This window comes from Camarhynchus parvulus, chromosome 1A (assembly GCF_901933205.1).
Source record: "Camarhynchus parvulus chromosome 1A, STF_HiC, whole genome shotgun sequence".
Lineage (NCBI taxonomy): Eukaryota > Metazoa > Chordata > Aves > Passeriformes > Thraupidae > Camarhynchus > Camarhynchus parvulus.
The window spans coordinates 48,897,893-48,911,903 of NC_044586.1; the positions used below are offsets into that span (position 1 = coordinate 48,897,893).

At 36.7% G+C, this 14,011-nt stretch overlaps 1 protein-coding gene across 1 annotated transcript in view; it reads right to left on the reverse strand.

The window, feature by feature from the left end:
- Positions 1-1,911: 1,911 nt before the first annotated feature.
- The window catches only part of ATP6AP1 (ATPase H+ transporting accessory protein 1), a 50,116-nt gene continuing 38,016 nt past the window's right edge, over positions 1,912-14,011 (reverse strand). Inside the window, exons 8-10 of the mRNA XM_030960262.1 lie at positions 13,448-13,501; positions 7,438-7,678; positions 1,912-2,618 (exon numbers count right to left, since the gene is read on the reverse strand). Of these exons, the coding sequence (XP_030816122.1) occupies positions 2,409-2,618; positions 7,438-7,678; positions 13,448-13,501 (505 nt within the window). The 3' untranslated portion in view covers positions 1,912-2,408. The remainder of the gene's footprint in view (positions 2,619-7,437; positions 7,679-13,447; positions 13,502-14,011) is intronic.

A 14,011-nucleotide genomic window follows, 5' to 3' on the forward strand; every position in this document is an offset into this window, starting at 1 on the left:
CTGTAGACAGCTCCTTTCTTTTCCTGATGTGTTTTCCAGCACATACATCACAAGGATAAGCCTGTGGTTCCATCTTTCCATTATAAAGCCATCCCGAGTGGCTGTACAAACAGACTATACGCCCCACAGGCCCTACTTGCCAAAGCACAGTATCCTTGCTGTGAGAGAAGGTAGGAAGAAAAAGCATTTCCCCATTAAAAATGCTTTCACCTTCACCTAGGAATGTGTAATACCGAACACATCAAACAGCTCTTCTGAAAGAGACTTATCTTTTCCTCATGGTACAGTCAATATGAGAGTATTTCCTTGCCCTCTTCTGCACAGTCCATCCTAGGAAAGCAAGAGAGGATATAAGCATTCCCATGCCATACCATAATCAGGACACGGTGAGCTGTATGAGAGCCCAGAGGCTTCAGAGCAGGCTGGACAAATTTATGCGCTATAGCTATACCCAGAGTGATTAAATATGAAGGCAACACTTCTGGTTGTGGAAGCGCCTGAGCTAAATGGTAGGGAATGGAGAACATCAGCAGGAAGCACTAAGAGATGCTCTCCATACTCATACCACTGCTGGAGATAGAATCCTAAGCTAGGTGGCCTGGTAAAGCCCTCCTTCAGCAAAAGGAGAGCTTTCCAACAAAATCTTTTCCAAATTTTACTGAAGCTAGATAAAAGTCCTAAGAAAGCTGTTTTCTATGAATCAAGTCCTTTGCATAGCCTTTCCCTCTTCTAGCAATAGTTACATGACAATTATGTCAATTTTCCATCATCAGATTCATACATCTTGCTTCAAAGGGAGAATTAATAGACCAAGTCCAGTTGTCTCCTGGCAACTAATTTGTGCAAAGGAAATATGCCTTTCTAACACACAGGTTCTGTGTAGATCAAATGCATTTTTTGAGGTTCTGAAAAGCATTTAGGAAAAATATTACAGCACAGGAGACACCTCTACTAGTTATATGACACTTTCCTTTTGTTTTACAGGTCAGGATTGAATGATTCAGAAGGAATACCTTCAGACAATATTTAATCTATACTTTGGGCCGCATAATAAAAGTGTGACACCCAGAAATGATGGATAGAAACTACTGTCTGTCTAGTTAAATAGTAGATTCTATCTTTCCTCTGTATCCTTGTAGTATGACAAGGATCAAGATCAGAAAAGTTAGAATTTTTCTCATTTCACAAATGTAATTTTGTCAAAATGATATTTTTGAGGGTTTTAGCTACCAATTGAACATGCACAGTCATAAAAATATTCCAGAGGAAAGAATAAAATTCTGATTTTTACCATTTTTTACCATTTTACCATTGCTCTTTTACTATTTCCTAGTTCTACATAAAATTCAGTAATTCTCTCCATAATCAGATTACCCAATTAGAAGATACAGTGTTTCTATTAATTGCAGAAGAATAAAGAACACTGTGAATGTTTTCAGGCTTTTAGAATCACTGAAATGACCATAAAATGCTCAGACTTAAACAGTACATTGACACAGTGCTTCTAATGATATTATATAATATTACTTTTCCTTTTTTTTATTGTGAACTTCAAAACATTTCCAAAGATGCCTGGAAAATGGAGGAGGCTAAGAAAACTACCTTACCTCTGTTAAGATGCTGTCTGAACCAGCACGTGGAATCATAATAGGTTCTCAACTTGAAAATTTGCATTCATTGCCATGACACCAAATCTAATTTTGTGATCAGTTTGGACAAGGACCTGTCTGCCACTGAATGACCTCCCATCAGCTGTCCATTGCTAAAGCAAACACAAGTCAGCATTACTCAACACAATTCTCATAAGTGTAAAGTAGCAGTAGATGGAAGCTAAACCTTAATCTACCCACTTTCCTTTGTGATACCACATCTGAACAAAGTGATATATTTTGAAAAGACTCCTCAGGACCATTTATATAGTGACTTATACTTTATTAGTTCTGTACATTTGTGGATGTTTTACTCAAGAGAAAAAATTTCAAAACACAGTTAAAATTTCTTAAGATGTAGCATCATCCTGATGCTAAAGAGCCTTTAGAGAGACCAGTATTTTTAATATATAATTTCTCACAAAATATTTTGTCCTTCCCCATTATCTGTGTTTTGGTATGTTTTCTTTGCCAATAGAAGCTAGTCTGAAGAAAGTTTTTAATGGTCTTTCTAATAGCCAGAGAGAGTAATCTACAGTCTCACTTCAGAACCTTAACACAAAAAGCTGTTAACAAATGATTATTATAACAGATACAATTTTTATCATTGCTAAGCACAAGGACCATTTTTATATGTAGTTTCATTATCTGGTTTTCCTATTTATCTTCTTAAGTTAAACATATTTTGAAGTAAAAAGGTTATAAAAATCATAAACACCAGGCTGGGAAAAGCCACAGTGGCATTAAGTCAACCCATGGCTATTCTGTCTGAGGAACTGATAGAGCTGGACCTTTGGGATCATCAAATCTGTTGTTTGTTGTGAGCTGCATGATCATATGGATGCCATAGGTCAGGATCCACAGTAAAATTATAGATGTCACCAAGCCCATCCAAATTCCAGGAGTGAAGAAACCAGTACAGTCACTTGCGTAGGAAAACTGGTTGTTTATAATGTTGAAGCCTTGAATCTGAAAAAGAGAAAAGGCAGATAGAAGAGTGCAATTAAGCATAGTCCTTACTTTCAGGATATATTTGGTAATGACAAAATCCCACAGCTTTTAACTATAAATCATACTCTCTGCTCATTAAAAAAAGAGAACAAAATTTTCTGCTAATCAATTTTCCATATCTCCTTTTCACCCAGGCAATTAAAGATGTAGAATCCATTTCTTTGGTAAGCAGTAGGTTCTCTACTTCAGAAATTTGTATTACTTATAGAAGTGAAGTCCCAGAGCGGATGTGTGGTCAGTTTTCTGCATTCACTGTATTCTGATCAGTATTCTGTATTCACATAATCAGTATTATCAGTATTTACTGATCATCAGCTCTATGACCACTTCAGAACCAGGAAACTCAAAGCACTCAAAGGCATAAGAGTTAAGGCTTCTCAGATCACGAGATTTGTTGAAATAGTCTGAGAGTTTTAGCTAATAGCTCCTTGACAGACAAAATTCCTAGAACCTACTTTAAAACACATCTAATAAAGATGACTTTTTTTGGCTGAGTTTTAGTGAGAGTTCAAGGAGGAAAAAGTTGCAAAATTTTTCTTCCTCCCTCCTTGGAATTCAAAGGCTCAAAACAGAAGAAAAGGCTTGCTTTACTGTGGTATGGGATATGTGTTGTCTATTAACTTATAAAACCTATATAAACTTTTCCAGCAGTTAATAAAGTTTGTAATATCTCTGATTTGGCTGAATTCACAATGTCTACCACTGACTGTCCTCCGACCACATTATTTTCCTCAGAAAATCAACCAATTTGGAGATATATTCTCTGTCTAGATCCCAATTGTATAAAAATACAAAAAAACTGAATGCCTTTGAGACCAATGACTTCGTAGAAATTTTGTTCAAACCAATCAAAGGATTAGAAAACTATGAAGAAAGCGAAGACAATCCCCCTCCTACAAACATGCACATAATGGCAGAGGCACTGATTCCTTTAGAAGGAAGGGAACAAAACTGATGGAAGAAGAGGAAGGAAAGAATTAATCTGATTAATTTTGATTCATTCTTAAATAATTTTATAAAGAAAAATTATGAATGGAATTCTTATACATTTGTAGAATCTTTGAAATGGGTGTGTAAGGAAAGCAGCAAATGTCAAAAACCCACTGGCAAAGAAACAACATGTTAAAAATTACTATCTTCCATAAAATATTATCAAATAATTTTTAAAAGGATTATTTTATTTAAATCACTTCTCTCACCCAGCAATAAGCAAGAAAGCAGAAGATCATGGATTTCTACTTTTATGTGTTCTTACACCATGATTATTCTATGATTTACAATAAAATAAATGGAAAGCCTGAGTTTATGTGTGGTAATAAAAGAGTTTGTACTTCCTAGGAAAGGTGTTGGTACAAACCAAACAAATCTATCAGGCAACAAACCCGTGTTTACACCAGTAAACACTCTGGGTTTGTATTCAGCCATGGCTCATGTCCCTAATGTTCATGTAAATGTGTGTTATGAGCAATGTCTGTACCTTCCAGAATGGTGATTAATAAAACTGATACCATGTGAGGAACTAAAGGCTCTTTAGATAATGTGGAGGTGAAAACAATTTTAGCAATTTAACCTTTTAGAAGAATCTTTCCAAGTCAAATCATGGTAGCTAACTCACAAAGACTCTCTGCTTTCACCAAAGGTACTCAGACTTCTGATTAAAGCAGGATTAGTGAACGCAAGCTGCAGGGCTGGACAACTATTTGCGCAGCTTTGGAGAATACATGACTGCAAAAGCCTTTGCTTGTTAAGCCACTGCTTTGACCACAAGTGAGAATGTGAATAGGAGTTGTGAAATGTAGTCTGAAAGACTTATTGATAATAAAAACAGACAGAGGGTGATGATTTATGTCATTTGTGTTCAAAAAAATGGATTGAAATTCTGGAAAACAATACATATTTCATACCACATTTATAAGGCCTCTCCTAAGTATTTAACAGGTATATTCAGTTCAGAAGGGCTTTGCCACTCCTGATTTAGAGCCAGAAATACTGAAATGTATTATTTCAATTCTAGTGGTCTTATATATTTTTTGAAACAGCATGATGCTTATTGAACCATTGAACCATGTAGGTGAAAGATTCAATTGTACATTCCTAAAATGCTATATCTACTTTTAGGGAGGAGATAAAAAATATGCTGGGTTATTTTATTGTTTTTTTGAAGATTTATCCTTTCTGTGGGGGTGTTAGATACCAGGCAAAAAATGAAAATCTCAGCAGCATATATAGAAAAGTTAAAAGTACTTAGATGTAGTTCTCCAATATTTATGAATACAAAAGTCTTTTGTGTACAGGTCTTTTTCCAGTGGAAGTTTTGATTTTGGTGTTTAGACCAGTCATTTGTCTTGATTATACAAGTCTGTATTTACTGTTAATTTTTAAATATTTTGAATGTAGATTTCTCATCCTATGGCCTATGACAAAAGCTTCAAGTAAAATATGCTGGGTTTATGGCTCTTAAGTGCACAGCAAACGTCTAATTTTTAAACTTTGAGATATTTTAGCTACAAAGAATCAAAATATTCTTGACTTTGAAGTTTTTGGCAGTTTTTCATGTGTTTCAAAGTACTTCTGAAACCCACATACTAAAGAAAAGCAGTGCTTTTGCTGGCAGCGTCCTCTTTAACTTCCTTGACAAATATGAGATCCTCAAAAACACAAAAGGTATCATGGTAGAACAACCATTCCTGTAGCAGCAACAACCAACCAAACCCCCACCAAACCCAGAGCAGTTTAGGTGCTCTGCAGAGGTCTGGTGACACCCTGGGCTGTGACCATGCCTAACCAGCATCCCACAGAGCTTCTTTTAGATGGTAGTGAGTGAGGCAGCTCCAGAACTGAAGTTAAAAGCTACACCTGTTCAACCTTGCCCAGGAACAAGCTATGCAAGGCTTCCCTGTGCAGCTGTCGTTGTCCCTCTGTTGCTGTGATTCAGCTTCCAGGACCCAGCATTGCAAAGTGCAATTGTGCCAGTTTGGTTGGCATTGGATCCTGGTTTCTAACTCATTGCATAACATTGACATGAAAATCATGTTTCTCAGTTTCAGGCACAAGATTTTGTGCTGGCTGCAACTACTGAGCACATCCTACATGCTTTTTTCACCATGCAATAGAGTTTGGGGGTTTCTAAACCTTATGCAATAAGACTGATAAAAACATCACCTTTCAGTATGTATCAGTGGAATATACCTGGAAAAGTATGATCTAGGTCAGAGAGAACCTGGAAATGAGCCCAGGATGGTGACCTTCTGTTTTCTCACATCACAGAAGAATATCATACTGGGAGTTTTTGGGTTGTGTTCTATGTTTAGGATTTGATCAGAGAAAAAGCCCTTTCTCAAGAGGAACTGGAGTTTCTATTATCTGAACAGTGGAAGCAGCTGCTGTTCCAAATCAATAAGGAAGGTGGGAAACCACTACTTCTACTCTTGGTTAAGACCACAATGAAAGGATGCCTACTAAGGTTGGAGCAAGGCCTATTTAAGCTTTAAGAAGGCAGTAATATCAGTGCATATAGAAACTGACAGGAAAGATAGGTGGTAAGCATACGCTTTGTAATTTCATAAGTCATGTCCTTTCATATCTTAGTGATGTGAAAGCCTAACTCCAAAGAGTTTACTAGGAAAAGTACAGTTGCATGAACTATGGTGTTTACAGACCTTTACAAAAAATAACATCATAAAGAACCTTCACAACATTGGTATTTGATGCAATATTGTTTCTCAAAAAATGGTGAGACATGATATTGGAACTTGTGGAAAATAAATGTAAGCACCAATGCTCTTTCTGTGAGATTTCCATTGCTTAAGCAGAAGTGTCAAGTCTGGAGTCAGATTATTGAGATTTGGTTTTTTATCAAAATTATAAATACAATTATATCAGCATTTGTATCCAGTTATTGTGGGGTTAGCTCCTGTTTGACAAATGGAGTACAGTTTGCAATTATTCCTATTATTTTCATTATATCTTTCATCAAAGAGATCCCTTAGTGCAATACTGTTTTAAGATATAAATGTTGTTATGCTTCTCTTAAGTCAAGAGCAAAGCTCAAAGTCATAGTAAAGATGTAATCATCTACACCTCACATATGTAGTCTTAACTACTACTAAATAGTAGTAGTTGAGTAGTTGAGTATTAATAGTAGTAGTAATTAATAGTAGTACTTAAGTATTAATACTACTAAGAGAAAAGCTATGTGTAAAAAAAAAAGCCATCTGCTTTCCTTCTGGGCCATGCAGGAACTAGTACCATTCCTGATCGAAGTCCATGGCAAACCTCCCATTAAATCTACTTGCACTGGGCTTTGTTTCTCTCTGCAGGAGTACAGACAGTCCATGTCTCCAAAAACAGGAGCCACACTAAGCTGTACTTTCCTAGGTAAACAAAGCACCAAGAAATCAAATAAAAACAAAGTAAGCAGCATAAAGCCACCCACCTAAGAGGCCCCTGTTTCCAAGAGCAGCCCAATTCATTAAACAGGCATGAGGACTTAGCCATTCTTTGCCTGATTAGGCGCATTTGGTTTAATTGGGTTTTCTTTCTGTGGACAACTTCATAATTTTGTTTTTCAAAGCTGTACTTTCATGTTTTTCTTGTTCAGCAACTGGCGTCTTGTTTACCCCTCTACTGAATAGCTCACCTAGGGGAACAGCTTTTCTTTTATGTTTTCCCTCTGGCTGGAATGAAAGTAAGGGCATTATGAATGTGTGTCATTCACCACCTACAATAGCAAGTAATAGTGCTTGGAGTTATCTCTGAAATGGCAAAGCATACTCACTTGCAAATTGGAAATGAAAACATCCCAATTTTTGGCCTCGTTGGATGGATCTCTATCCAGCCTTGCAGGATAGAGATTGCTTGTTCCCACCAGCTGACAATGAAATGAATACTCTGCAGGGGCAGAGATGCCAGAAACAATAAATTTAGCTAACTTGTCTCCATCTTGTACAATCTCAACTGAATCTAAAGTGGACCATCTTCTAGCTGAGACTTCATAGAACTTGTTGGTCATTAAAAACCTAGGAATACAACAGAGGACAAAAAGAGAAAGTTAACAGGTTAGAAGGAAAAAATTAATATACTTTTGATAAAGTAACAGATAAAGGCTCACTATTGCTGGCTGAAAACATCGTAGTTGATGAAGACATGGGCTCCCATGTCACTAAGATTGTTTCAAGTGAAGAGGTTCTGTGAATGTGTTTACTACTTACAGTTTCACCTCACAAGCACAGCTTTCTATAACTGTGACAGGCAAGAAGCAAATGCAGTTTCATTCTTCAAGGGCCTCTGCCAGTGCTGGATTTCATCAGTTACCAACAGTTTATAATAAATGGAAGCGAAGCTGAGAAAGTGTCAGTAGGACTGCAGTGGCTCTGAATAAACATTTTATGGGAATTTTGGAAAATTGCTTTTCTGATAGGTATAGGCATGATAGCCATTCTAATTTATCATTGCAATTCTTTCTTAGCTCAAATGCCTAAATGGCCATTTCCTTTGCAAAGGTCTGAATTTGGCATAGAAGACAGAGTTTTCTTTCACTGGTGGGTCAGGAGGGATTGTCAGCTCTAGTTCCACCATTTGAAGTAGGCTAGGCACAAAAAACAATTTTATAATTTTGAAAGCATCTGTGTATGTGTAGGATTGCAGCAGTTTATAATCATGGAATTTATGTTACTACCAATGCAGTCTGAACAGCTCCCAGCAGACATAACTGAGAGCATCCAGACATCCAGAAGTACATTCTGATCCTTTACAGATCAGGACTATGTGCTACTCTTTACCAGTTTTTACACAGTTACTTTTAGTCATTCAAGCTATTTCACAAGGAAATTATAAGCCTTTAACCTCACTGTACATTGTTTGATACTTTAACCCTTCTCGGTCTATGCATGTGTATCTCTACATAGTTTGCTGATGATTTCTTTTGATTATTGGTAACCACAAAAGATTTAGAAGAGAAATCTATTTATCAATAAATAAGACTTGCTGCAAAATGAAATATTCTAATATGTTTATCCACAATGAGTGACACTGTATGTTCACTTTAAAATTTGAAGTAATAACTTAGATGCAATTATGATTGGTTTGAAAAAAAGTATAGTCATCTTAAATGAGGCACAATATAAACTATTTATGTTCTGTAGGGTACATGTATATAGAGAAAATATTGTCTCTGTAGAGTATTGTTTATTTGTTCAAATTAGTTACTTTCAATATTGTGTCATACACACAGCATAGAATCTAACCACAAATGATGCTTTTAAAAAATATTTATTAATAATCAGTGGCTTTTGATTCAGGTAAGTTCAGAAACGTCAAGAGTTTCAAAATCCTCAGAAGGAATTCCAGAACACAGTATCATTGAAGTAAGAAAAGGATGTTTTGTCTTATGGCATTCTGCAAGCATCAGTGAAAAAGAAAAAAAATAAAAGAATTACATCCAGTCCACATTTACAGATATATATAGAAAATGTTTTATTCTTATACAGTTACAAAATTAAATTATTGCTAGAAGAAAGGAACCTTTTCCTGATGTACAGTACAATCTGAACAGAATTTCCATGGTGCCCCAGTAGCAATGCTATAGGCACTATATTAGCACTATACTGTGTTTATAACTAGCTGAAAGCCAGTTATAAACACAGAGAAGATTACTTAAATGTTTATGACAGCCACAGAGGCTGGGTGTGGTCTGTACTTTTGCTGATAGGATGAGAAAAGTGGTAAAGAAGGAAATTCCTTTTAAACTGACCTCATGAACAAAAAGTTTTATAAGGCAATGTATGTGAGTACAGTCTAAAATGATTTTGAAGGGAATGCTGTCTCTTCATATTACACCAAAGACTAAAATGTTGTGTTACTTGAAGACTTATGAGAATTAACATTCTAACTGGTTAACTAGTTGATCACAGTTAACTTGGTAATGAAGGCTGTTATCCTTAGCATTTTCCCAAACAACTAACAGTGAATAGCCTCCAACAAGCACACACTTGATAATGGATGTAAATATAATTCATTAAACTACAAGATAAAAAGGCATTCAAACAACAAAAATCTATAGAATTACTTAGTTTAACATTTTCTCAAATGAGTAGATAGCAAATAGAGTACATTATAGTAAATTAATCATACAGAGCAGAGAGAGAACAAAGGTTTTATCTGCAGAACTGAAAGTACCTTGGCTTCTTAAGGAAATGTTACATTCGTGTTAAACATTAGAGACAATTATGTACATTAGAGACATTATGTACTTTATGTATGATGGCACAAAAAAATTCCTGGTCATAGGCCAGGCTCCCTTTGTGCCAGATCACTGAATGAACTCTGAATGCCACCACCACTGATTGTGTCTCATGTGGCTAATCATTACAAGCAGAAGTATTTCTGAAGAGGAAGGTAGCTAGAATTACTGTTTCAAATATTCAAAGAGAAATACAACTGTTAAGCAAAAGACTTTAAAACATGTTTTTTGGGTCAGCTCTGTTGTGTTCTATACATGGAGCAACAACAGCAGTCAAGTATGTATCAATGTAAGTTTGGAATACTAATGTTGTGCACTCCCATTCACTTTGACACTTTCCCAGAGAAAATGACAGACAAGTGCTTGAACAGTTGGATCAGTTTATGATAGAACTGAGATCTTGCTTCTTCCAGCAAAGGAATACTGCCCACTGCTCCCACTCCTGCTGCAGCAGTAGTTTACTTTCCTGACGCTATCACAGCAACACTCTACAGGCACTCCCTTACAGCCCATCTCCCAGTGCAAGTGCACCAGGATGAGTGAGACTGTGGCTCTTGCTAGAGAGAGCGAGAGGGAGGTGCCAGCTGTGTGTGTGTGCGCAGGATGAAGCAGCAGTGCAGCTGTCAGTGGAGGTGGGATGTGACCAGCTGCTCTGCATGTGGGCATAGACTGGTGTTGATAAGGGGGGCAGCCTCTGGATCCTGCTCATGCTGCTGAAGTTAGAACCTACTTTACTGAAGAATAAACTGAGTTACTTGAACATGGTCCTCTCTGGAGTCACTTTCAAGAAATGCTATCCTACACTTAGTAAAAGGCCTTTACAGAGGCAAAAAATGTAGTCATGGCCCTCATCTCTTTTCCTTCCACCTCTCTGCCCTGCTTGTATCCTGTTTGTTAAGGCAGACCATGATATTAGCAAGGTGTAATCTTGAAAAAGAAATCAAATAAAAAAGAACCAGAGGGGAAAACAGGTTGCAACATATCTGTATGGATTTTAGAAGCTCTGACAAGAGACATGCTGAGATAAACAAGGTGAATAAAGTGTTAGCAAATCATGAAAAAAGTCAATGGCTTGTTCTGGTTCTGTTCCATGTATCTTGTTATTTGCATTATATAGCATGCACTGCTATATTATGGTAGCTAACAGAGGCCTAAAATGACAGCATTGTCCTATCAAGTGACAATCCAACAGAAAACTAAAAAAAAACAAGTGAGTCATTAGAACTATTGTTAATTTATAAAGGCTCTGAGGTGTTATGGGTTGATACCAGCCAGCAGCCAAGCACACATTCAGCTGTTTGCTCACTCCCCATGTTCAACAGGACAGGAGGGAGAATAGAAAGAGCAAAATGAGGAAACTTGTGAGTCAAGATGAAGACAGCTTAATAAGTTAAGGGGAGAGGGGAAGAAAGCAGTAGACAGTCAGTCTCTATCTCCCACATACAGGCCAAGGCATAGTGAAGGTCCAAGAAAAGGTTACCCTGGAAGCTACTCCCTACATTCTTCCACTATTCCATTTTATATTTCTAAGCACCTGTGACATAAATAAAAATTGATCAATTTAGACATATTTGTGTGTATTTGCTCTGAAGGTCTATTAAAACCCTGGATCACACATGGCCCAATGGAATAAATCAAATTCTCCTACGAAACGCAGCCAGCCTGTGCTACTCTTATTTACTTGGCATGAAAACATCCAGGGCCTTACCTGAGCTCTCTTTTCAAGTCCTCACCTATTGTAGAGCCTGAGTTTCTTATTCCAGCTCCAAGGGCTGTTTATGCATTTTGGTATTTAGCTATAATGTGTTCAAGCAGAGGCACAGGTCAAGAAAGACTTTGTGAATATTTCTGCCTCTACTGTAACAGGCTCAAAGGATAGAATTTTTTTTCCTGAAAAAGAAAGAAAACATGAACCATTCACCTTTTGTACTGGCATTTTCGTTTAAATTACAGTTTGTCTGCAGAGCTGCTCCAAACTTCTTCTCTCCAGATGCAACTCAGATTCATGACTGCATTAAATTTTTCATCCAATAATTAATTAAAATGAAAAGTTTTTAACAAACAGATTACTAAACATAATTCTAAATAATCTTCACCAAATCATGTGTGCACTAACATCACATTTGATCTTCTGCCAGCTGCAGAAAACAAAATCTAAGAGAAATGTTTCAACTGCCAAAGGATTTTGTTTCTATAGTACTGTCTCAAGGTTTGCAATTTGCCATTGTACAGTTAAGTGAAGCCTGTTGACTACTAAAGGAAACAACACCTTTAAGATCTAGCTGTGAACTGGTTTTGAAGTACAGTGTCATGCTCCATAGGATGCTTTGTGATTTGTACTATTTTTTTGGAACTGTAATTTTACTAGAAAAGATGATATGCTGAGGCTAGCCATATTCAGGACAGATGTAGGAAACAACCACACTCATTCACACAGAAAGAGATTACAGCAGACCAGCTAAGACTTGTGCTAGGATGTGCAAAGATGAAGAAGAGAATCAGAGAATCAGAGCAGTGTTTTGGAGGGCCTCTCTCTATCAGAGTGGGAGAGGAGCACAAAAGAGCAGACAGAAGAGCATTGGAGCAGCACCAGAGAAAGTGATATTTTGGGACTTGTAGTAAAAGGAAAAACACAACTTGTGTAGAGTCTTGGTTTGAGATCAGTATCTTTTAAATGGGATCCAAGGAAAATACTTTCTTAATTCCCCATGGTGTTTAGGGAAGTACTTGTCTCTTTGATAATTTACATGACAGACCAGGGCATGCTTGACACCATCACCAAGGACAAGTCCCAGGGATCCTATACACAGCTAACTTCAATAGTTAAAAATAGTAAAAATACTGCACTAACAGCAATCTTATCTGTACAGTATGTTCTCCTACAAAGCTCTAGCTGGTTGAGGGAGAAGGGAGATACATGTCTGGTTATTTGCCACCTGTCATGATCTCTAATACTGAATATGAGTGTCTCTATGCGCTCTGAACACCACTCCAAACACATCACTGACTCTCCTCAAGACAAGTTCTTTTGGAATCCTTTTACCTTAACACAGGATGTCTCTCTTGCCATGGTAGGAGAAATATGGTCTTGTCGCCATCCATGGTGTAAAAACTTTAAAACTTTTTTCACCTCTCATTAACCACAAGCTAGCACTAACAGAGTGCACTGGCAACCCACATTAGGACTCAATACAGCCCTGGCCATGCAGGTAGACTTCAACCCCTCAAAGTTTTTACAAATCACAGTTAGATTTACATGAGAGGACTATGGAATAATCCTATTAGTAAATCAGGAAGCTGCATATACCAGTACCTTATAGTGTGGATGTTTGCCTACAATATTTTTTCAGAACTTTACCTGAGAGTAATAATATATTTCCTGTATAAAGACTGTACTGTTGTTTTCCTGCATTGTGACTCCTCAGAAGAGAAAGCAAATAATTAATTAAAAAATATTTTCATTTAACTTCTCCCCTTTTTTTGTTCCTAGTTCATTAACAGGCATTGTAAACCACAAAAGATCTATTTAAAATAAATCCTAAGTTACCTTATCTCTAGGCTGCTGATTCCATTCACTGGTCTTGTGTATTTTAATGACAGTCTAAGAATAAGAAACAGATTTTTAATGTTAGAGTAGTCAGCTTTAATTAGATCATTGTGACATTTCAATTTGAGGGATATATTGTAAATCAGTAGGCAATTACAAAAGTCATATAGCAAAGGTTCAGTACATAGAAAAATATGACTAAATATTTCTAGGGTTTTATTTACCCAAGAGCAGGTGCTTCAAAGTAAAAGAAAACAGAGATCATGTTTCATTAATGTACTTCTAGCTGAGTTACTACCTCATAACTGGCAATGCTCCCCTTTGAGGGGATGAAATTATAGTCTCATTAACGCCAGTGGAGATTTTTGTGATTGTGAGATCAGGCACAGGGAAACCTCTTTGGACCAAATACAAACAAACAAGGAAGTGGGGAACATAAGAGGAAAAAAATTGTGGAAACAACAGACGTCATGTGAACAGTTTTTGTGGTCTTGATTTAACTTCTTTCTTCTAAGAATACATTTTTTTTAAGTTTTGGATCCTTTAGAAGAAAACAATTAAAAT